The sequence below is a fragment of the Vanacampus margaritifer genome, chromosome 9, assembly GCF_051991255.1.
Source record: "Vanacampus margaritifer isolate UIUO_Vmar chromosome 9, RoL_Vmar_1.0, whole genome shotgun sequence".
NCBI lineage: Eukaryota > Metazoa > Chordata > Actinopteri > Syngnathiformes > Syngnathidae > Vanacampus > Vanacampus margaritifer.
Window position 1 is genome coordinate 13,804,200 of NC_135440.1, and position 24,901 is coordinate 13,829,100.

General features: G+C 37.2%; 2 protein-coding genes across 4 annotated transcripts; both read right to left on the reverse strand.

The window, feature by feature from the left end:
* Positions 1-777: 777 nt before the first annotated feature.
* On the reverse strand, positions 778-11,459 carry zfat (zinc finger and AT hook domain containing). Its single transcript, XM_077576876.1, has 24 exons — positions 11,311-11,459; positions 10,503-10,661; positions 9,814-9,978; positions 9,603-9,731; positions 9,306-9,410; positions 9,091-9,231; positions 8,935-9,008; positions 8,619-8,707; positions 8,428-8,496; positions 8,158-8,306; positions 7,914-8,005; positions 7,679-7,827; positions 6,847-7,600; positions 6,442-6,559; positions 4,424-4,656; positions 4,095-4,176; positions 3,567-3,680; positions 3,210-3,383; positions 2,952-3,040; positions 2,572-2,710; positions 2,273-2,373; positions 1,429-1,501; positions 1,256-1,362; positions 778-1,169 (listed from the first exon to the last, which is right to left on the reverse strand). The coding sequence occupies exons 1-24, from the start codon at positions 11,339-11,341 to the stop codon at positions 981-983; spliced, it is 3,525 nt and encodes a 1,174-aa protein (XP_077433002.1). The 5' UTR covers positions 11,342-11,459; the 3' UTR covers positions 778-980.
* A 1,124-nt stretch (positions 11,460-12,583) lies between these two features.
* Positions 12,584-20,703, reverse strand: LOC144058210 (protein tyrosine phosphatase type IVA 3-like). 3 transcript variants are annotated; one of them, XM_077576543.1, is made up of 7 exons: positions 20,363-20,703; positions 16,604-17,028; positions 15,034-15,179; positions 14,860-14,952; positions 14,439-14,569; positions 14,193-14,267; positions 12,584-13,874 (listed from the first exon to the last, which is right to left on the reverse strand). In XM_077576543.1, the coding sequence occupies exons 3-7, from the start codon at positions 15,127-15,129 to the stop codon at positions 13,754-13,756; spliced, it is 516 nt and encodes a 171-aa protein (XP_077432669.1). In that variant the 5' UTR covers positions 15,130-15,179; positions 16,604-17,028; positions 20,363-20,703; the 3' UTR covers positions 12,584-13,753. The 3 variants fall into 3 exon arrangements, with proteins under 3 accessions (XP_077432669.1, XP_077432667.1, XP_077432668.1); XM_077576541.1 differs by having other exon boundaries at positions 14,860-15,179; XM_077576542.1 differs by lacking the exon at positions 16,604-17,028 and having other exon boundaries at positions 14,860-15,179.
* Positions 20,704-24,901: the final 4,198 nt, after the last annotated feature.

Consider the following 24,901-nt stretch of genomic DNA (forward strand, 5'->3'; position numbering starts at 1 on the left):
AAAATAATATTATTTTTGTTTTGTTTTTGCTGTGCATTAGTCTACTTTTCTTTTTTCTTTACTTGTTACTTACATGTTACAGAATACATATTATTCTTCTACTTTCTCCGTTGTATTTTTTTTTTATAATAACCATGGTTATTTAGCTTTGATGACTATCTATTTCAAATGCTGTACTGCACGATGCTTGCCCAAACAAATTACTTGCTACTATGATGTTACTGTACAAAATGCAATATATGGGTGCATCTCATTCTCAATAAAAATCAGTTATCATGGAGAATTTCGCTTGTTTTAGTAGTTTAGTTTATTTTTTAAAGAAGTGAAATTCATATATTAAGTAGTAGGCCTACTTTAAATCGGACACCAACGTGGTGACCTCAAAAGACCACACGAGTATTCTGCGAAGCTCACGAGTGATGGGACAGTTGAGTAGAAGTGATCATTTAAAAATACAAACTTTAAGGAATGTTACATTAAATGTAATATGTTAAGTTTTTATTTTTTTAATTTCGAGATTAGTTTAAAGCTAACAAAAATTGAACTATCAATACTCAAATACAGAACTACCTTCTAATTTATTGAGATGCACTTGCATATTCTATCTTGTAAAAACAAAAACAAAATGTGATAACCTTTATGAAATGCCCAAGCAGACAAAGTCACGCAGATTGTGAAGTACTGCATAAACTGTTGGCTATTTGCTTTTTACAGCTAAATCCTCATTTATTCACCAATCCCGCTTCAATTAGTAAATTAAGCCACTTGACACACAAACAAGTGAAAGATGGGTTTTTATTCATGTGTTGTGTAAGTAAAAGTTGTTGCGTTAAAGTACTGCACATTTAATGATAAATTATTAGCCTGTGGAACAATTCACACTGCACTGCTTTTTGTTATTTTATGTATGTATAATATCGACTAATATTTGGTTATGAACTTATGAATATTGATAATCTATTATGAAATGCTAACATTTACTAGTTGATTTCCACAGTCTGTTCCTCTACATAAACAATAAAGTGTTGAGTGTTGTCATCTTGAGCGAGGACTGTCAAGGTCTCCAGTTCGTGTCCCTCCTCCACCACCATCACCGGTTCGCCGGAAAGATCCCCATCTGCGTTCACAACCATCAGCTGGTGCTCGCCGACCTCCTCCTCATCCGCCACCTGCAAATGTCATCACGACTCTAAATCAACATCATATTTTTCAGGGCTGTGACGTGACGCCCTGAGTCACACAGAATGGTGTTTACCTGTTCAACCACAGCAACAGTGCCGGGAGCCATGGCAACCATAGACGTAATGGCGTCATGAGTTTCCGAGCTTAACTCAACAATCCGCTGGAGAATATTATCAGTTCCTGTACACACACAATTATAAATAAAACAGTCAATGAATTGTTATTTTGCTTACACAGTACTATTACCATTGTTTTGTTCTTCTGGCAGCTCCTCTTCTTGCTCCAAAGGGACATATTGGCTCTCGACTGTCTCTTCCACCTGAATATGGATTCACACATAGAACAGATACAGCATTAACTGAAAATATTAATCCTGGTTTACTCATCTGATAAAATAACAGTGTGGTATTAGGCTAACGTTGCTGGAAATTGTTTAAAACATATGGTTTAACTTAGGGGTGTCAAAATTAGTGCGTTGATTTTGACTTAATTTAAAGTTCCTTACTCGGAAAGCCTGTACTGGGGGAATTCCATTCGCAAAGCAGCAGACGTGAAATTTATCAGTAATTAATTTAATAATAATGCATATATTTGTGGAGACTGGAGTCTCCAACTGGGGTTTACAATTTTAAAAATATGCAGAATTACAGTTACTTCATGTTAAGGATTAGATAGCTCTTAAAATTAAAAGAAAAATGCACTGAGCTGTCATCAATGTCTCACAAATGCAATTGTGCCATTTAGTGGCAGAAATATGACACCAAAACAAATCAATATCACACTCGTTTTTTACAGTACAGTATATATTTTTCATTTTAACTCAGTTTTATGAATGATGAAAATACTGTATCAATAACTACAAGATGAAGCCATATTTCTATTAGTTAAATATTTTTTTCCACTTTTACATTAGGAGTATGAATGTTAGAAAAAATACATTTTATTGTACATTTTGAACAGATAAAAATTGTGCGATTAATCGTGAGTTAACTATTGAAGTCGCGCGATTAATTATATTTAAAATATTTTAGATCTACTGTAGTTTAATTACTTCCTATCACACTGTAACAGCATGAGCATTGTCATGTACCTCCCAGTTGCATTCCACCTCTTTTGAACCATGCTTCTTCATGTGTCGATTCAGCTCCCATTTGGTGCGATAAACAAATCTACATTCAGGACACTTGATGCCTAAATGCGAACAGAGACAAAATCAATACATTTCTTCTCAGAAGATTTTTTTTTATTGTGTAAAAATTAAACAAAGTAGCAAAGATGCAATTTGTGAACGTTGTGAGTCGTGATAGTTTAAGCATGTACACTTAAAAAGTAGAGCAATAAGCAGAGTCCATGATTTAAAAAAAAGAAGTCAAAAGCTTAAATTCAAACCTTGTTGTGTGGAATACACTGCGTCTGAGAGACCTTCGCTGACATTTTCATAATCCTGGTCTGGGTGTTTTGTCTTGTAGTGTCGTTTCAGGGAACCGGATGTGTTGCAGGAGTAGGGGCAGTGAGTGCATTGAAATGGCTACAAAAAAGCAAGGTGTAAAGTACACGAGTCAGTATTTTAGAGAAAACTAATTAAATAGCATGACAGTTGCAATAAATGTGGATATATTTTTTAAATGGCGTCTTTTTTTTCTCCAAGAATCTCATGGTTGCTGTATTGCTGTTTATGTGAATAGACGTAAATATCAATGCACGCCGTGCTTGTAAAAACAGTGGAGCTTTGGTAATCCTTCGCACTGGCGATGACAAACGATTCGTACCTTAAATCTTGTATGCTGCTCCATGTGTCTAACCAAAGGAGCCTTGAAAAGTGAACTGAAGTCGCACTCTGAGCACTTGAACTGCTTGCCTTAAAAAGAAAAATGAAAAAAAAATCAATAAGGGAGGGACTCATTCATCAAACATTCTTGAGAATGCAAAACAATTCTAGTTTTTAATGGATGTTGACAAACAAAGTATAAAGTGAAAGAAAATAAGTGAGGCAAGGATTCGCATTGCTTAAAGAGAAACGTACGTACCGTCTTTGGTGTGGCTCAGTCTGTGGCTCTTCAACGACATTTTGGATTTAAACTTTTTATTGCACAGGTCACAAATGTGACATTTTTCCTTGTTATGTCGCTTCATGTGATTTTTCAAGTTACTAATGCTGCGGCTCGCATAGTCACAAATGTTGCAGACAAATGGTTTCACGCCTGCAAATCAAATGTACACATTGTGAATTATTGAAATAATAGCTCTCTTTGAAGAAACTGATCATGTAGACGCAGAATTTCAAGAAAATACAGTGATATTTTTCTGTTTTATTGCTTTGATTTGTGCTTTACTTGAGTCAACAGTGCAGACATATTTGTGTCAAAGAGAGCGAGACATCACACCTTGGTGGGCCCAGATGTGCTGCTGAAATTCATTGCTGTTTTTGAGGTAGTATGAGTCACAATATGGGCACTTCTCTGCTCGCTTCACCATCTGTCCTTTAACTGGTGCACTGTCTGTTCAACACACAATCAAAAGTCCAATATTTATTTATTTATTATTATTATTATTTTTTTAATTATTATTTTTTCCGGAGAAAAAAAAGTCCAATATTTATAATATTAAAAAAAGTCCAATAAGTGTAATATTAAAAAAGTCCAATAAGTACAATATTAAAAAAGTCCAATATTATATTTTTTTTCTGGAGAAAAAAAAGTCCAATATTTATAATGGACCACTGAAGTGTTATCCAGTGATAATGTGGACACATTGAGTAGTGTAATTAGAAAAGCTTTGGCAAGTCGTAGTGAATACCTAAATTAATTCAAATTAGAGTAGACATTTTACTACTGTAAATGTTTCTTTTGACTTTAACCCGTGAATGGGTTCGGCCTCCGTACAGTATGTTGACTTATTTGCGTGTCTTTTACCAGGGTGGGACATCTGGATGTGTCGTTTAAGTCTGTGCACTGGATAGCTTTGATGGCAGACGGGACAGGGTCCACTCTTTCCCTGCAATCAAAGCAAAAATTAGCGATATTAAATCAAAAGATACCAGGAAATTAAATTAGAATTAAAATTCTAAAATGGAAAAAGAGGCTTCAGTTGGATTAGTGCTCCAAAACAATTTAAATAGCCTCAATGAATTTATATTCAGTTGTGTCCTTATTTAAGCACACTCTAAATATCTCAAATTTACAAACAATGATTCCGCTGAAGACTTGATCTACTGGCAATATGCAGGCGGATGATTTGTTACCTCTTGTTGATGAGTCCTCTCATGGGCTTGTAGTTTGTATTTGTCAGGCGTGGTGTATTTGCATCCCGGGCGAGAACACGGCAGGAGCAAGCCGCTGTGCTTCTGAATCATGTGCCTCTTTAAAGAGCTTTTGGTAATGGACGAGTAGTTGCACTGTGAGCAGTGGTGCAGGTGCTCCTTGGTGTGTGTGCGTACATGGGTGTTATAATGGACTTTGTACCAGAACAGTTTACCTACAGGGAACAGAAAAGCAAATGCAACCATTAGAACAATTCACCGAGAAGCATGGTTGTAGATGATGAGTATGCCATGGATGTCAAACGTATTTTTGCCACAGGCAAGATCGTAGTCATGATGTCCCTCGGTGGGACGTTAAGACTGTTAAGCCATACAAATGCATGAGTGCCTTATACTGTATATACACATCAAACTGATGGATAACTAGCTATGAAATCAGAAGCTAGTAAAAAAAAAAAACGTGTGACTATATTTCAGTTATTAAATCATTCACTGCCATTGACGGTTATAGACGTCATATATTCATTTGAACTATTTCTATTAGTTTAACATTTTTTTCCACTTTTGTTAACAAGAGTATGAAAACCTATATTTTGTTATTGTACATTTAGAATAGATATAAAATGTGTGATTAATCATGAGTTAACTCGTGAAGTCATGCAATTAATTACGATTAAAAAATGTAATCGCCCGACGCTCCTAATTTTTAATAATTTATTTTTTTAAATCGCGTCAGGCGATTACATTTTTTAATTAATAATGTAATTAATCGCATGACTTCAATTCACGTTTAATCATAAATTTTATCTGTTCTAAATGTACAATAAATAACATTTCTAGGTTTTCATACTCTTGTTAACAAAAGTGGAAAAAATGTTAAACTAATAGAAATAGTTCAAATGAATTTTTGACGTCAATAGCTGTCACTGGCAGTGAATGAGTTAAAAGGTGATTAGTAACAAAAATGCCAGCAATATCTCAATATTATTAATAGTGAAGATAATTTGTATGTCATAGTTAAAGTGTAAACTCAGTGATTAATTACAAAAAAATTATCGCATTAATCATGTATTTAGGCAGATTAATCTCACTATTAATTTTGACCGCAGATGATCCTTTAGCTTGACACCGGATAGTTAAGTTAAAGGTAGTGCAGGTTGTGTTTGAGCAATAAGTATTAACTACAACCTTTAAAGTAAAGCATTAAATAAATGTTTGCGTATGACATTCAAAATATTTGTTTATGTCAAACTACTGGGGTAGTTTTTTTCCATTTTAAAATTATGCAAGTAATTAATTTATTAGAAAAAAAGGAGGATGAGAATGTGCAGTCAATCAAAAAATGTTGAATACGTCCTCATAACATTAAATTTGGCGGGCAAAAAATATTGATAAAAAGCCTTTTTAATTAAGTGATTAATCTCGTTTTTTTTAATTAAGTCGATTAATCTAATTCTAAGATGTGATTAATTTGATTTTTTTTTTTAATAATTGTTTGACAGCTCTAGTTATTCCTTTCACATATGCAGATTTTTGAATCAACATTTCAGTCATCTGATCTGGAAGAAAAAATATATAAATTGAATGTGACAATAAGGAAGCTAAACTGGACCCCACTCTTGTGACTGAATAAAATATTTTACAATTGTCTTACTCTGTGTCTCTTTTTCAGGCTTTTGCATAGTGCGCTGCTGTTATGAAATGAAAACAGAAGGTTGTTTATTTATTGATTTTTTACAGTAACTGTTTATTTTTGCGATTGTAGTATGCAATGGTGTAGAACTGCATTGCTTCCTGATGACTTGTATTGTGTATGCTATTAAGTAATATAATGGGAAAAATAGTGCATGTTACTCCACTCCAATTTATATCTTTAAGTTGTCAGTATGGAATTGAGCCATATTAGGGTTAAGTACCGTAGAAGTTTGACCATTTGCTATTGTAATGAGATCTTATTATGGTTGTGTGGATCAAACCAAGAGGTCACTCCCTCATCTCACCACAGTATTGACACTCCTGGTCGCCATATATTTTCCTGAGCCGCTGGAAAGTCTCCATATCAAGGAGAGTCTTTGGAAGTGATGACACCACCTGCTGGAACGCACTTAGTTGGAAGTCCTGAAAGTCATAAGCATAGATGCAGTGGATAAAGTGTATTGTATGTAATGTATTAGTTTATTTTTTAGTTTATTTTTATTATGTATTTATGTTAATATTGTATGGTGTCCTTGAGTGCCAAGAAAGGTGCCTCTGAATATAATGCATTATTATTATTATTATTATTATTATTATTATTATTATTATTATTATTATTATTATTATTATTATTATTATTATTATTATATGAAATAATGTAGAAAATAGTGTCGCACAAAAACAGGTAATAGAAACATGAACTGATTTACCTTTTCTGATTGAGTAGTTTGGGTGTTTTCATCTGAAGGTGTTGCAGGCAAATGATTGTGTGGGTTAACATTGGTCACTTGAGTGTTTATGGCACATGCGGTATCTACAGAGTTGCACGTGTGCGTCGTCGTCGGGGATTCAACACACACATCCTTCTGTGTCTCAGGGACAGTTTTGATTTCCAGACTTTGAGTACATCCTTCACTTGTCTCCTCTGCTTCCGCATTTTCACCTTCTTCCCCGGCATCTCGCAGTGCTGCCGCTTTCTGTGACTCGCCCTCGCCGTCCCTCCACTCCTCAACATCTTCAGCAGCTCTGATCACCTCTTCGCTGCTCTCATCTCCCGGCTTTGAGCTTCCCTCCATGCTTAACCTTCCCTCTTTGCCCTCTCTTTCTTCATCTACCGACAAGATTTCTCCACCATTCATCAGGCAGAAGCTGTTTTTAATGCACTCTGTGAATGCCTGCTCTTGCTCCAGCTCAGGGTGATCCTCCGCGAGGTGACTCTTGAGTCTGTGACTGCTGACAAACTTCCTGTCGCACGTGCAGCACACATACAGGAAAGGATGCTTCCTAACATGTGCGGCGAGGGTGGCCATGCTGGTTCTGGCGTGGTCACAGAGCAAGCAGGTGAAAGGCCGCTGAGGCCCGTGGACCAGCACGTGGCGCTCGCGCTCCACCTGGTTCTTAAAGCAGCGGTTGCAGGTGGGACAGTGGTAGAGGAGTTGTCTGAGACATTGACGCGTCTTCATCCTGGACAAACGCATTAAGCAGGTTAGCTGTGGATTTCATTACTAAATGATGTAAAATATTTACATGGCGTATAAAAACCTCAGTTGTTGGTAGCTCTTGTAGACGAGCGGGTCACTCAGGTTATGACTTTTTTCTATATGTTTGATCAAGTTCTTCACATCTGAGTACTTCTTTTGACAGAAGCTGCAATGCTGCTTCACCTTTAAATGAACACGTTCAATGTGGACCTAAAGGACAATCAAATAGAAAAAGTTGCACTTGTACATATGTATAGTAATATAGTGCGTAGTAAAACACCTGAAAGATAATTGACCTTGAGGTGTCCCGGGTTGAGGCATTTGAAGGCACACTGTTGGCAATTGAATTTCTCTCCAGTGTGCTTCCTTTGGTGAACAGTCAGGTTGGCTTAAGACGAAAAAGTATTTACCAAATAATTAATAGTAAAGAAAAGGAAAAATATTAAATCTTGAATTGTTTGCTTTAATGAATTTTGCACATTTTCTGTAAAATAGATAGTAGAGGAAACATTTTATTTTGAAAAATAAGGATGGATTTACCCTTGATGGCAGACGCATAGTCACAATGTGGACACTTGAACGGTTTCTCTTGGGTGTGCGTCCTGAGGTGGGACGTCAGCGAGTGTCGAAACTTAAAGATTTTATTGCAGAACTCGCAGCCAAAGACTTTCAGTTGGCTCGGAAGTAAACTGAGGAGAGAGAAACTAATATTATCGTGCTGACCAACTGTTGTGTCAAACGAGAAATGGATTTGTATGCGACTATTTTTGTTAAAATATAATAATACATGCAAAAACAAATTGACAGTACTTGGGAACATCTTGCATGATGGAATATTCCTGGAAGCCTTTTGCTGGTGTCATTTCTGTATTGTCAAAACTACAGTTGGAGAAGAGCAGAAAATGTCAAAATCAAAATAAAAGAAAACTACACCTGAGCATGTATCCTAATTACTGCCAGTTCTCTTATGTTGATAATAAATACATTGTGAAATTGGGTACCTTGGGTCCTGCTCTGTTTTGGGGTCTTCAACATTGGCTGCAAGCTGACTTGCAATGTCTGCTGGCTCACTCTGAGAGACTGCTGTGTCCTGGATGTCACCAATAAAATAAAATAAATCACATATTTATAAACATGAAGCACAACTATATGAATGAATCAAATATGATGGTATACATTTTTAAGCTTTACAAATAAAACAATATTTCCATCATGACACACTGCAGGTTTAGTTTTTTTCTTGTTTGGAATTTGAATCACCGAGTTCAGGTTAGGTTACTTGACTTTACATATGTCACAGTACATAATTAGACTCACCTGAGACTCATCCAGAACGTTTACATGCTCCGAATCTGAAGGAATGTTCTCGACTGGAGTCATTTTAATGACGCCTGTGGTATTGAGCGTTTACAAAATTAAAAGTGTGTTGTATGTTGCGTTAAATAAAACAGTGATTCAGAACACAAGACTGACCTGGGAGTGACTCTTCTTCAGTAAGAACAACATTGAAGACACTTTTTTTGCTTCCTGTTGTTAGTCTATCGTCTTTGGAGGTTAGACTTTCCCCTTCAGAAAGCATTCGATGTTTCTTGTTTTGTGGAAAATTCCCCATTCCTACACACAGACGAGACAATAATTAACACAAATGTAATTTTGAAAATACTGCTTCTGAAGGGGTGTTTGTTTACCCTTTCTTCTCTTTATCCCTGATGTTTTAGCGGTTTGTTGATTTTGTTTATCTGATCCAAGAGGATCCAAATTTTCTGAATCCTCAGGACCTCTGCAATTGCTTCCTGAAAGATATGCAAATTACAAGTGTGCCTTCATTTTGCAAACATATTTTTTCCGTACATTAATAGAATAGTTCTCTGTTCTATTGTTGTTGTTGTTTTTTTGTTGTTTTGGCCACCTGTCACTGAATGCTGATTTTACATGAGACGTTATTCAAATTTCACATGACGCTTTTCATGTTTGTTTTTTCTTACCAGTGTCATCATCTTCGTCTTCCACTTCCTCATACTGTGCTTTCAGGCAGATGTGTTTGACGATCTGCCGTGTGTTGCTGAACAAACGATGGCAGTCGTTGCATTTCAGCGAAGATATCTTGTCATCACCTATCAGAAGGATGAAATGACTGGAATTGGCCTACATTTTGGAGAGCAGCAGATTACTTTATATCCATAATATCCAACTTGCCATTTGGTGTGTTACCCTCTTTGTCTATTTCCTCTTTCTGCCCCTCTTGTCTTTGGACTTTGTCTACTGGAGACTGCGTGGAGGCTTCTCTGCCATCCCGTCGATCAGTGAGCATTTTGTTGGTGGAGCCTTTTGGTCGTCCTCGTTTTCGCTTTGCTGAACTCTCTGTGCAGAATACACACAATTAAGCCCAAAACTATTATTCATGGTCAAATTTAAGTTAAAGATAATTCTTTTAACATATATTATTATATAGTATAATATTTTTCATTAAATCTCCAACTCTTCTTTTAGCTCCAGTCATAAGAAAATCCAAATAGCATTCATTGCCAAGAACGTGTACAACACAGACAAGGGATTTGCATTACTCCCTTGCTTTGGCAGAAGATTTGGCCAGGGTGTGATATCCTGTAATTTCAAATTAATAAAAGTAACTTTTGAAACAGGTTTGAGCATTTGACTTTAGTAAATTACGCCCAGACAAAGTCACTAAAACACTCCTAAGCTCAACCAAAAACATTGCTTAGCAACGAATACTACAATATAAATATTTTGTCATACCTTTTGTTTGCTCTTTTAATCATAGTTTTCACATTAAACCTAAAAGGCAGTTTAGTTGGGATAATATTTAATATTTGTTGTGGAAACAGTCACTGTTTACTGGTTGTGAATGAGGAAGTCCAGATAACCTGCTAAGTTCTCCAAGGGCACTCCTGCCAAAGGTTTCAGTGCCACAATGATGTCATCATAAGGCTCTTGCAGCGGGTGCATCTTGGAGCAATGGTCTAGTAGCACTGAGTGACTGGGAGAGAACTGGTTGCAGAGTCGACACATAAACACAGAACCGGCTGGAGAGGCAGAAGAATGGGATTTAAGACAGATACATGTAGAATTGACTTTTCATTCATTGCCTTTTACCACTGGTCCTTATAGGGTTGCAGGTAAATTGGAGACTATAATGGTTGCGCTCCATGTAGATTTTATGGACATCGTTTAAATGTTTCAGTGTGACGCTTTTTGTGCTTTTGAACACCAAGTGGTCTTCCTCCATCCATACAGTGGGCTCATAAGCATTGCTGTATCTTTCAACTTGAGCAATCAACCACTTTAAGCCGTGATAATTACTGAGACGTCAATTTAACCTTCTTGTGATTTTTGCAAAATACGTGGTCGGTATTGAACAAAAGGGGAAAAGAAAAATTCGTTTGCAAAAGGCGGAATGATCTCCTTTGCCATAAAATAATACTGTAATAGCTATCACGCGCCACCGCACGACGACGGTGTCTCAAAAATTGTGAACTTTATGAACTACAACAGCATTAAACGGGTACAAGATGGGGGGGGGGGGGGGGGAGAAGTCCTGGGAAATATTCGCGTGCACCGAAAACACTTTCGATCAACCGCGACCACTGATTAACACACATTTGTTTATGGCTACTCGGCCTAACATTAAGCACCGACTAACATATTCGACGTAAAGCTAACGTAAATTCATACCTGTTAGTTGCCCGTCCATTGTTTTTCGCATCGAAGAAAATATTAAATTAAATTTATTAACTCTTAAAGCGCACAAACAAAGTGGGTATTATTCCCAAAATATTTTTTAATGTCCGATTTCTGACGAATGTGTGAAACATGTCCTCCTATCAAGCGGAAGGGGATAGGGTTTGTTGCTAGTACAACCTATAGCGTCTCCATGTTGGAGGAGGACTACACTGCAGTTGGAGCCCAAAATCTTTTTGAGTCGAGTTCAGCCCCACAAACAAACGTTTTCATAAGAAATCCCAATAGTATGTTCAAAATGTTAAGTTGTAAATATAAATAAATAATGGCATTGTGAACGAGTTAATATTTTCTATGTCTCATTTGACTGATACAATTTTTCATTGTTGCAATTGCAATATTTCAATACGCTGTAGGCCTACAGTGTATTAAAAATATTGTAATAATAAATAATTACATCACAGATCATAGGAACAAATTAGGGACAGGGAATTGATAACTATTTGTGTATTTTGCTCACAACTGCTACATGACAGTTCCTCAATGTCATTTGTTAATTCAGAGTATCAGCTTGGATAAGATTAGATGATGAATGGCGGACAGTTGTCAATTTAGAACTGACCATACCTGCAAAATGCTCATCCCATAATCTTGCATATGATAAGCATTAAAACTTTAATTAGTAAGAATGAACCAATTCAACATAAAGAGGTTCCGTTCATGCTGTGTGTTCAAAATTTATGAATCACCTCCACAAATTTAAAATAAAAAAGACTATCTGCTTTTCTTTGTGGAGAAGACAAAGGTCAAAGAAACCTCTACAGTAGCTCTACTGTGCTTTACTTAAGTTTAAAGTTAAAACTACGAGGCTCAGTCTGACTGCTGTCAGTGTATTTCAATTAAGATGTGTAATTTATATTCAAAACAAAACAATTAACATGATAAAGATTTGAAGTATGAAACATTTTCTCTCTCTGTAGGTCTACCAATTCCCTGACCCAGAGTAACACAGGCCAATACCTTAAACCGTCTTCAAGTATTAACATTAACTTAGTGAAAAATGTCCCATTTGTGTTTGTAATGTGCACTTCTGTTACATGACTTGAATGAAATTATTAGATTGTGTTTCAAGCAAATATTTTTTTTGCCTTGAGAGTTGTCTGTGCACTACTCCTGCTATTGTATTAAATTGCATTGGAATATTTCCAGCAGAAGCCGTTTACAATTCAAGATTTGTGGAAGAAAAAAAATGACACGATACATGGACTCAACATATATTCTTTTATATTTACATGTAGTCCACACCTTTCAGACGTTTTTGATCATTTCCACAAACACACATGGACAATTTTTTTGCAACCCTCTGTTAATGAAAGAAAATAATACATAAAATAATAATCATAAAAACAACAGAATTAAAAAAGAAGAATCATGGAAAACGGCCTGGACACAAATTATGGTGCTTCAAGAAAAGATTGAAAATAATTTGACCGTAGGGAAACATTCAACCAAGGTGTGTCCTCTAATTAGCATCACAGGTGTCCTCAACCTTTTAAGCCGTCTGTCAGCCTATTTCAGGGGGTAAGCAATCCTGGTCCTCAAGAGCCGCAGTCCTGCATGTTTTGTCTCCCTCCTCCAGCACAGGTGATTGAAATGATCATCTCATCAGCAACCTCTGGTAAAGCCTGATAATGATCCTCACCTGTGTTGACTATTTTCTTTTATTTCATTATTTTCCTTCAATAACAGAGGGGTACCAGCATTTTTTCACCCACGCGTGCACATGAATGGTATTGTTGTCATACTGTTTATTCAAAAACCTTCTCTATAACCCCAATCAGTTGTAGATGGATAACAAAATGCACACTCTGAAATGTAAACCTTCCAACATTGGTTGTGAAAACCAAAAAGAAGGCTTTATGGGTACCAACATGCTTACAGCATTAAGATTTTCATGCAAAATACATCTGGCAAGACGAGCCCTTCCAGTCTTTTTTTTATTTTGATTTTTTACTTGAATTGATTCAAGAAAGACAAGTTTGGGGCATCCAAGAATCAGTAATTATATGTCAATAAATTATATGGAATATCTGTACAAAAAACAACAACAACCCTAAATGTCCCAATATATTAGTGGTCACATGCTGCAAGATTAACCCGCCTGTCTTCCATGAACTGTCTTATCTGTTACTAAGCAACTTCAACAAGCCTCAACAATCAGACTTGCCCACTTTTTCCATTCCCTCATCACCGGTCTAGCTACTGAAGCAATAATATTCTTTAAAGACCCAGCATTACTACAAAGGGGGAAAACGGTAGATTGTAATGAAAGGAGGGTAACAGAAAGCATTATTTCCTAGGGAAGGCCTCTATAGGGTGTAGCAGTCTTTCCTTTTCTTTTGTCCCAATGTGTGACTGACTTTGTTTTTGTGTGTGTTCACATAATGTTACACTTCTTGTTCTTGTGGCTGTGAGAGTCTTTAAAGCGGAGTCGTTGCTTGGATCGATACTTCTCCAGGTAAGTTAGTTGTTTACTGTTGATGGCTCCACGACGCTTCCTTCAACACAGTAAAAGACAAGAATTAAGTGATTTAAAAAAAAAAAGAAAAAAAAGAAGGACAAATCCAGTTGTGTACGTCCTTTTGAAAGATTTTGAATATTGCACATATTTAATTAGTAAAATAAAAGATGAATTTCATTTTTTGTTGTTAGTAATTTTCTTACATTCACAAAATGCATGAGCACAAAGTAGCCTCCATATTCTGACTACAGATTTGAGGTTGTGTTCCCCTATCACAGTATTTACATGCATCCTATTTAGTTTCCCCAATAATACATATTTAGTTCATAAAAAAATAAGGTTGGCGTATACTAACTGTCGGATGAGTTGAATAGCGTCTTCATACTTCATTCCACTCTCTATCAAAGCCAGCGCGACCAGCACAGGAGCCCTGCGTGGACATATGTAGACATGAAAACAGGTACAGTACGTCTGCGAGATGACTATGACCATTTTTGTCAGACCTATATTTACATTTGTTTCATTAAATCAGTAACAAATCTGATGTAATGTAAATCCTGTGTGTGCATTATGTATGAACATCATTCGATGTTTAGCTAACCTTCCGAGGCCTGCCACGCAGTGAACAGCCACGCAGCATCCAGGTTCCTCCTGAAACTTCTTCTTCAGTAAACTCAACCAATCATCAACTAGTACATTTGGGGGCGGGGCACCATCATCAAATGGCCAATCCTAAATGAGAAGCAGTTAAGAAACCATCATGTACTGTATGTGTGTGTTTATTCATTTCACATCCATAGAATAGTTACAACTTTGTTGTGATGACTTTTGTTCTTGTGTGGACATTTTAGCTTGTTTTTATTTTTTATTTTTTTTATGATGACAGCAGTGTGGTATGACTAAGAGAGGGAGTGCTGCCACCTGTCTGTGAAAGTGAGATGTACACTGCTCATGAACAGCTCATTTTAGGATGAACCCAAAATATTGCAACTAGTGTATGTGTGTATACGGTACGTCCTCACCACCACAGTAATGCCATCTTTCTCCAGTGGTGTTTTGTCATACGTGATGTCACAAACTCGAACCACTGTTGTGACCCCGAATCGCTTCAAGTCCTGCAACACAAACAGTACATCAATTGTGTTTTGTTGGTTTAGTTTAGCAGTAAGAGTATTATTTGGCACCTTGAATCTTACCTCTGTGAAGGAGCCGAGTGTGCTGTCAGTTGGGTTATGTGTGATAAGAAATCGCATGTGGTTGTGGGACAGTTCCACTGGAGCTGGACGGTTCATGTTGACCAGTTTGACTTTTGACCCACAATTGACCAGGGAAGACTTCTAACCTATACATTTTAGAAGTGAGATATTAGACATTGAAGTGTCCAAAAAATTCCAGGACTGGTGTCACGAGATATTTCAAACCCAAACTACAAACTATTGTTTTTTTTCCAATCAATGTGGGCCAGATGAGTAAACATGACATCGGTGCAGAACTCATTTCCCCGCCCTCTTTTTCTAAGTCCTATGGGCCATCAAGGGGACCCGTTTTAAAGACGTGGATGCAAACAAGATGGCCGTGATGACAGGGCTGAGGAGGATCCCAGAAGAATCCTTCCAGCAGTGCATGAATGCATGGCAGAGAATGCTGGGAAATGCATTAGACTCCAGCATGATTTACTATGAAGGGGAAAACTTGTCATTTAGATTTAATATTTATCTTTTGTGACACAAATCTTGGAATTTTTCTGATTTACATTTATTTCAGTCTGCTGTTTGGATTTTCAAACACACCATATTGTAAATAAACATCCGAACATTAAAGTAAAGCTGAAGCTATAGCACAAGACTCATCCTAATGTGTATGTATAGTTTGGTTTTACCGGCAAATAATCTCTAATTAGATCCTGGACCAAAGTTTACTGTAACAAAGAATGTTTGTGCAGCCTCAGATATTTTCATCAACGCATCATCAGCTGTCATAGGATTTTGTTTTCTTTACTGATTATTCCCAATAACGTAACTACATTTATGCTTTAAACAACAATGTACTACACCTCAATTCTAAACACATGAAACAGGAATGTCAGACTCATTTTAATTCAGGGGCTACTTTTACCAAAATTTGTGTGCCGGACCATTATTTCTGTGCCGTGGTCTAATTATCAATAAATAATGACAGGTCAACATATTTCTTTCTCGAATTTTTTTATTTATTTTTTGGTGCAAGTACATTGATTTATCATTTTCTTATTGCATAATAATCTGAAATTTCTTAACAAAAATAAGCGCAAAATTTTTGCTTTAAATGCTGAATAACAGCCGTTTTCAGTGCGCTATCCAGTGGACAAAACTGCTGCAAAACTGCAGTTTGTGTTCTGTCCTCACCGGCCAGATTGGAACCAGTGATGGGCCAGTTCTGACACCCCTGATTTTAAGAATGTGTGACAAATTCATTTGAGTCTTCATTCGTGTCTTTCCTTGTAGAGTGTCATACTTTTGTATGCAAATAAGACACACTGAGGTATCAGCAGCGGGTTTACAGTTTGGAATGGAATTTTAAATTCCGTAATGAAGGATGCCATGCATGCCCCAACGTGTCCAGCAACTATTTTAGAGTGCTGACAAATACAGTAGATGGATGACATTGAAATCTGCAATGAGAAACAACCAATTCACTTCATTTTCAACTATAGTGGAATTCAATAATATAGCACAGTGGAAAAAAATTAAATACATCTGGTCACCTAAAATTGATGAAATCTCTCACCTTGAGTTTCAGCTGTATAGCTGCTGAAGTCTTCACTGGATGGATGAGTGGGTGGATGGATGTAAATGTTGAAATTTAAGAAATAATATTTCCAAATGGAGGGAAATAGTTTACCCCATCAGTTTAGCGTAGCCCAGGAGGCAAAAATATGTCAGCTCTGTGTTTTAATACCACAAAACTGATATCGGTTCTTCTCTTCAATCCTCTATGCGGTGCAATTTAAGGTCTTCCAGTCCTTCTACACTTCAATCTTGAGGCTCCACTTGTTACCCCATCAGATGGCTTGTTTGGCCAGGCACAATTTGTTTGTTCAGACTTCAGGGTCCCGCAACTGCATGGTACAAGTACATCATCGGTTGGGTCTACATGTGTTGAGCGTGGCAGTAGTCACCACTTTGTCGCACAAACGCCATCAACCAGTGCTTCTGTGAAGACAAAAATAAAGCATAACTGCAGAATTTTTCTCAATCTTTTTCCCCACATACAAAATGTTTTCACTAAAGGCTACAGTCATAGTAGACAAATTCATTTAGAATGCATTTTTAACCCGCTAAAAGTGTGGGAATGTGATTGAATGTAAATCCCTTCTCGGACCCACGTGCGCAAAGACTCAGACAAACAGCCAGGGAAAGACGAAAGGGTAATCTGGGTAATCTGTGATCACCTCTGGCAACACACACACACACACACAGTACACAAACACACACACAAGTACCCTGTCACATGGCAAATTACTCACTCACTGACTGTTCCACAACACCGTAGTCTATTCTAGGTTGTTGACGATCTATATTTAGTTATTATCCTGTGATGGGTTGCAGATTATTTTGCATTTTAGTATTTTACACTCACAGAAAATGAGGGACTGGTCATGGAACACACACAGTGTAATAGTAGTAGTAATCAAGATGTGTATCAAAAAACACAAATAATAATTCTCAAATTTTATTTTTAATTTCATTTCAGACATTTGAATATGAAACATACCTCTTGTAATCAGTAAAAAAAAATTCTGACGACTGTGTTTGTACTATGCAAACCCCTGCATCATTCCAAGACGTTTCTAATGTTTTCTTTACTGTGTTCAGCTTTAAATTTGATGCAGTACAATCACAATAATGAATATATGATCAATCCGTACCTCCCTGAGCATGTCAAAACTTAACATTATTATCTTTTTAATGACATAACTTTTATACAAACCATATTAAAACCTATTCAATTGAGCAAGTTTCCCTAATTTTGTGACGGTTAAATACTGCCTAGCCTTATATAAATAATAATAATAAAAAATAAAAAAATTAATCCATTGCCGACACCGATCACACAAAACATCACTAACTCACTATTGAACAAATAGACTGTTGAGAAACAGCCTCGATAAATAAATATCCAGATAACTTCGTCTTTTATCTTGATACAATATCTGTTGACCTAGTTAACACACAAAAAAACAAGTCCAGACAATGACAATACCTCGGTAGAACTAATACTAATATTATATTGGATACAGTTGGAGAAACTGGAACAAGCACTTTCTCTGCTTATTTTTCCTGTCATAAACTGGATCAAAACCCAACAACATTAAAAATGGATCATAGTGTTACCACACAGGGCCATGCTGGGCTGCCTAATTCAATGTTTTCCAAGATTTAGTGAGCCAAGGCAAACGTATTAAAAGACAAAAACCTCACTGGAAACCTCTCACAAAAATATAGATATAGTTATATTAAAAAAATGACACATTATTTAACTGTACTTTCTGTCATCTAGTAGAAACATATGTAATTGTTCTGCTTGTCGCTATATGTCACTGACATAGATAGATAAACAAAGATAAGTAATTTGTAATTAATTTAAAAAATATTTTGCACCCGTTTGAGTGAAATTTGCCGCAGCACGCATGGTGATCCACTGGCCTAACTTCCTACAGAACTACACAACTGATCGCAGAATAACATGCAGCTTACTATGGTTTGAGTGGGGTAGACCCCCGTGAGGCAGTCTGGTCGAAACTTCAAAGTGGATCAATCCTGTTACAGTGTTGTACTTGCCATACAAATGACACCCAGTTAACACCTAAAAGAGACAGGGTCTTGCGCTCCACCTGTCCCAAGTCACGATGTGAAAAAAAGATGTGTGAAATGCCTGATGAGGTTATGCATCCTTATATTTTGCTTATACTGTATTTCAGTAGATTTTGCAGGCATCTGTACCTGAATATTTTTCAGGTGATTGTTTTACCTTTCATCCCTGCATTTTAAAACAGATATCTGTACTTTCTCCTCATTACTTTGTAAAAATATACTTTTTTTTAATGATACATATGATACAAAGTAAAAAAGACAGAGAGAGGTAAAGTCAACACCAGTTGATTCTGATTGAGATCTATGTAACATTAAAGATGTAACATGAACCAGGGAGCATGATGGAGCAACCGATTCAGAGAAACAATATATTCCCCATCCATGATCTTTCAGATTCAGAGGGACCCTTTGATGTTGACGACTTCTAGAATATTTTGATATCATTAACTAATCCCCCCAAAAAAGTAATGTATGAACAAAGCTATGTTGTTTTAAGGGCATAAAGGCCCGAGTCAATGCTAACTACCGTACTGCTAGCTTTTTTCTTCTCCTGCTGGTACGACCACTGTGAAAGTTAATAATCGGGGGAAACTATTTTGTGTTTAGAGTGGAGGTTTTTTTGTGCCAAGCTCTCAAAACAAGTACTGTAGGCCTATTGAATTAAGCAAAATTACAGGTATTTGTAGTAAAAATAATAATAATTAAAAACTGGGTGAAACGGTCAGAAAGTATATACTTTAAAAATTGTACTTGAGGTACAATACTAAAAATGTTTTTTTTTTTTTCACTGCCAATTATATACACAATACCCATAAAATGTATTCCTTTAAATTATATAAGTGCTAGTGATTGTGACAATATCAAACAGTTCTGTTAAAACCCCATGCATGGGCATCTTGCTTCTCCCGTCTGACGCTGTGGCTGTTAATGGTTCCTTGGTTCACTTTCTTCCATGTCACTCCTATCTCTGTTTTTCTTTACACCTTAAAAAACTCCAAAATGTCATCAATCAAGATCTTGAACACAATTTACTTTATCTTTTTCGTGTCATAATCTGTAGCAAGCATTGATTTAGTAATGGTCTTATTGACTATTTTGGCAAACTAAGAGTAGAAAGTACAGATATCTATGTCTGAGTGAAAGGAGTGAAAGTAAAAAAGTGTTTAAAAACTCAAGTATAGATACATATCAAATGAAATGTACTTACGTTTAAGTCCAACCTCTGTGTCTATTTGATGGGGGGTAAATATTTTTAAATATTTTTCTTTTTTTATTCTCTTTTTCATTTCAGTTGTTTTTTTTTATTTTACTTTTACCAAGTCATGGAGTTGAATGAATCCGTGCTTCTGTTTACCACCGTGTTTTTGATATCTGTACTTCTACCAAAGTAAAGTGTGCGTACTCCAAACATCTGTTGCCTCAGAAGAAAGCTCCACAAACTGATAAGCCGCGGTTACACTACTATTGCAGAGGCTGCAGCTCGCCTGCTAGTAACCCCCTCTTTGACACCGAATACACACAGCAGTACAGTATTTATATCCACATGTAGACTAGCAGGGTACGTGTGACGCACTAGCTTCTAGGTGGCAACAACCTGCAAAGTTAGCGCGCATCTCGGGACTTCAGTGACAACAACAACAACAAAGAGAATCTCGTGAGAGTTTGCCCTTACCTCTTCAGATGGTCCGTGTCATCTCTCGGGAGAGACGGAACACGCGTGGTTCTCCTTTCAAACGTCCACGAGAAGGTAGTCTTGACGGTCTTGTGCAACCACCTGTAGCTGCTTTCCGGATGACGCCGAGCCGTCGCCGCCTCGCAGACAAAAGAAGCGAAATGCGCCGCACAAGTAGAACGTGCTAGCTTGGCAGTATGTAGTATGTAGTAGCCGAGGATCTACGGTGAGCCGGTGTAATCAGGCTGAGCAGCCATCTGACCCTGACAGCCCTGTCACCGCCAGAACACTCGACAGTTAATGCTCTTAGAGGGAGAAGAGCCTCACTCCTCCCCCCTCGCCGCCTCCTCTCCATCCACTTCACCCCTTTCTTCCCTCCCTTCCCTTCCAACGTGCAGGTACTTGGTGAGCACTTGTGACAATTATAGCGTGGTTCCCTCCTCCAAAATAAGCTGCTGAATAATAAATTTTGATCTGCAAAGAAAAAAACAAACAAAAAAACTCTAGGTCTCCCCTGAGGTGTGCCTTCTCAGGTTTTCTTCTTATTTCTCCTTCTAAAAATAGACAGCCCTTAAAGCTACCAAACAGGTTGGACAAGTCAAACCTTTGAGTGCACTTATTGGTATTAACCATCTCTTTCCTCTCATTCTCTCAATAGAGAATAGTTGCTTTGTATTCTTTCTTTTTTTTTTGTGGACCACACTATTGCTTGAAGCTGTTCTCACAGACCTAAGTAATAGTTCAGAACTGCTTCTTCTGTGGATATTTTTATAAAGCTCTTCAAAAGACATCTGTTTTGGGATCCACACGGACCTTCAGTGACTTAATCCACTTCTTAGTAACACCAGTGGTGGTTTCTCATATGGGCATTATGGACAGCTGTGCAGGGCTCAATAAATGCTATATGAAATGGGTTCCTATTGCCATCATGATATGTAAGTCATAGAGTCGCCCTCTGTAGGAGATCCAAGTATTTTTGGTCATTTTTGTTTGGGAAATGTAGATAGAGGTATAGGTCAAAACCAGGTGACCACCACGATCACATCGCAATTATAGAACACATCGATACTATACAAGATGTAATAGTATGCAACTTTGCCACATACGTCATCTGCAGCAGATTAAAAAACAATATCTAACAACATGTGAAAAATATAAATAAAACACACCATATTCAACCGGAGATGCTGATTCTTAATCATATTAATGTGTGAAAATTGCTGCAGATGTGTTTTGCTAGTGCAGTAGTTCTTAACCTTGTTGGACTTTCAACTTGTAAAACCCACAAAAACAGGGTTTCAAAAAATTTAATACTGTGAAGAAATCACCATGTATACTTCTCAGTGGTTTGCATGGAAACAAAAAATAGAGGATCACTTTTCACATCAAATTAATGAAAATATAGTATTTTATGTTATGGCACGGGCAGGTGTATGTTATGGACAACAAACACAAGCGCACAAAAATACCAAGATGAGTTACTAGGAGGGCCCATTGTTATGCTACTCACCCATGATCATGATCACAACCATCATGTTGCAGCATGATAACACACAGCTCCATGTTGTACATGTTGTTGTTGTACACGTCCTGGAAGTTGAAATTCTTAAAGTTGCCGTATTGTGCATCCCTGTGTGGTGAAATCAGCATTTTGATATGCCACACCTGTGAGGGGGGTGTATTATCTCAAGACAGGTCACCCAAAAAGATTTAGACAAATTTGTGAAAAATATTAACACAAATTGGCCTTTAGTGTTCAAAAAGTCTTAGATCTTTTAGTTAAGCTCATTATTTTTTATTTTTTGCTGTACATATGTTATTGTGTTAAAAATTAAATATATGTCTAACATTTTCCAGACTAAAATAAATCAATAAATAAGATTTGTAAACTTATGTACGTATATTGTGGTGGGTCTTTTTTGTTTGTTTACTTGGTTAGGTTATGTACAGTATGTCAGGCCAGAGAGTCACAAGACTGTCACAGGCACAGCCTGTTTAAAGCAGACCAAGCTGGGGCCTCTCTTCACTATCAATCACTTTGAGTGGAGGTTAAAGTGACTGATCTATCACATGATGAACACCTTAAAAAAAACTGCTCTTCTAGTTAAAAATAACCATGTTGCTTCATTGGATTGGGTCACAATTGGTTGCATTTTAAATGTGTGGAAGTGGACAGCTCAAAATTAAGGTTGTGGGAGGACAATTTTTTTTCTGCCAGCGCATCACTGGCCAATGTTCATCTTGAACATGAGCTGTAAGTGAACTCCAGTCACTACACTGGAATTTAACAATAATATTCCCCAAATTTCTGAACAGTAGTATAGTAGGTTTAAATTTTAGCTCAGGCCCTCCTGTATGTTCTACTTGAATTTTCTCTCTCAGGTTTTCTCCCACATTCCCAAACCATGTATTTGAGGTTAATTAAATCCTCTGAATTGCCTTTAGGTGTGAATGGTTGTTTGTTTATACAGTATGTGCCCTTTGTGAACAGTGCTTCTGACCCAAGTCAACTGGAATAGGCTCCACCTCACGAGCCACCTTAATGTGGAAGGATGGAAGCAATTATCGGTCAAAAAAAGACGGACCACTACTTGGGTAAATTTACCTCAAATTTCTGTGTTGTTTTGTTTACAACAATTACATTTTATTTTATTTATCTATTTTTAAAGTTGGGTCAAATTGACCCAACTAGTGGATTGGTCCCAAGTTGGGTTGATTTTTTTTCCTTCCTGTTTTTAGAGTGTTTGACACAGATACAGTGGATATAACTCTACACACCCCTGTTCAAATGCAAGATTTTAGTGATATTAAAAAATATGACTAAATCATCAAAACTCAGTCGTCCTTAAATGTGACCAACAATCTGTACAACTCAGGTAAAAAAAAAAGAAATATTTAATGTATAACAGCTGAGACAATGTTGCACAATTGTGCACAAAGTCTCATAACTGTGAATGTGTTTGTGTTCAGAATTAAACTGTCACATTCTAAGCCATGTTAAACGTTGTCAGCAGTGGCACACACCTTCCACAATTTAAAGTAAACCCGTTACTTTTCTATACCGATTATTCATTCTCGAGGGGATCTCGGGTGATCGGGTGCCTATCCCCGATGACTTTGGGCCAGAGGTTGAGAACACCATGGACTGATCCAAAGTCAATTATAGTATAGTGCACCTTTTAAAGCACCTCTGATAAAGCTCAAATAAAGTTGGAGATAGAGAAATGTATTTCAGATCAGCAGTCAAATACTGTACATGTCAACAAATACAGAATTTATTCTGTAGTTAATTGAAAAGGGCTGAATCATTGCTTATAAATGATCGCTCCAATTCAGTCAAATAATCCCTGATCATTACTGATATAAGAAATTTTACCCTTCATAGTGATCATGCATACAATTTAAATCATAACCAAACATCTGGATCCTTTAATGTGAGTTTCATGGAAGTGAACATTTTGCACAGGTCCATCCATCCATCCATTTTCTTGACCACTTTTCCTCACAAGGGTCGCGGGGATTTTGCACAGGTGTGAAAGTTAATATGAACGATTGCCTGTCTGTATGTGCAGTATGTGCCCTGCTTTTGACTGACAACGAGTCTAGGCTATACCCCGCCTCAAAGTCTCAAGGGATTGGCTCCAGTTTACTCACGACTGTGAAAAGCATAAGCGGTAGAAAATGGGTGGATGTCACAAAGAAAATGTAACACAAGACATACTCAAGTTGACATTCTTCAGGCATGGAGTTGTAAACAAATCAGTCACTCAATCTTGATTGCAGCAGCAATGACGCGACTGCCCTCGGGTACTGATATTTTTAAGACCATGAACACAATTTCAAAACAGGTAAACAGGTCAGAACTCACTGGACAGTTCTACCAACTCAACCAATCACATGCTGTCTTACTGGGGTGTGATTTCCAGTAATCTGCGATCAATATCGAGATGACTGATCTGCCACGTACCAAGTCAGAACTGAACGTACGTATGACTTTTGTTAATTTGATCCACTGCGAGAGTGCCATGTGCGTTGATGCCGCAAACAGCGCAGCGTAGTTGGCTTAAACACGGTTGCTGCAATGTTCTCAGGAAATATGAGCTGAGATCCTGTAGGTCAAACCTCAGCTGGCAGTCTTGTGATTTTTGAATAGCCCAAAGGACACGCTGGGTGCAGGGTGCGGTCTCTCTCACACCGATGTATGAAGGCCACGGGCTTCATTTGACACATAAACTGCTCAAGCCTGTTGGTTTGCCACCTCTGCCAAGGTTGTGTTTGTGTTGAATGCTTTATTAAGCTCTTCCAAGATGGGTTGCTTTTACCTTTTGGCTGTTCTTATGTTCACCTGGCGATTGGCACTGACATCAGAGTCAGATTTACAAATGTATAAATCAGATTGTCATATATGCCATTAAATTAGCCATCTGTAATTACCACCAGTATTAGCGGCTAGCTGGCCCCTCCCCTAAAAAAAAACGTTAAAAAAAATCCTATACGTAAAGAGTGCATTTTTGTCTGTGAAATGTCACTATAAAAAGA

Excerpts from the sequence above, each read along its gene's own strand:
- LOC144058210 (XM_077576542.1), bottom strand. The coding sequence starts at position 15,129 with ATGAACCGTCCAGCTCCAGTGGAACTGTCCCACAACCACATGCGATTT. Across the intron at positions 14,570-14,859 it reads AAGATGGCATTACTGTGGTG|GATTGGCCATTTGATGATGG; the intron begins GTGAGGACGTAC and ends CTTCTCATTTAG. Across the intron at positions 13,875-14,192 it reads GCTATTCAACTCATCCGACA|GAAGCGTCGTGGAGCCATCA; the intron begins GTTAGTATACGC and ends ACTGTGTTGAAG.
- zfat (XM_077576876.1), bottom strand. The coding sequence starts at position 11,341 with ATGCGAAAAACAATGGACGGGCAACTAACAG. Across the intron at positions 9,232-9,305 it reads AGGGATAAAGAGAAGAAAGG|GAATGGGGAATTTTCCACAA; the intron begins GTAAACAAACAC and ends GTCTGTGTGTAG. Across the intron at positions 7,828-7,913 it reads TCAACCCGGGACACCTCAAG|GTCCACATTGAACGTGTTCA; the intron begins GTCAATTATCTT and ends ATTGTCCTTTAG.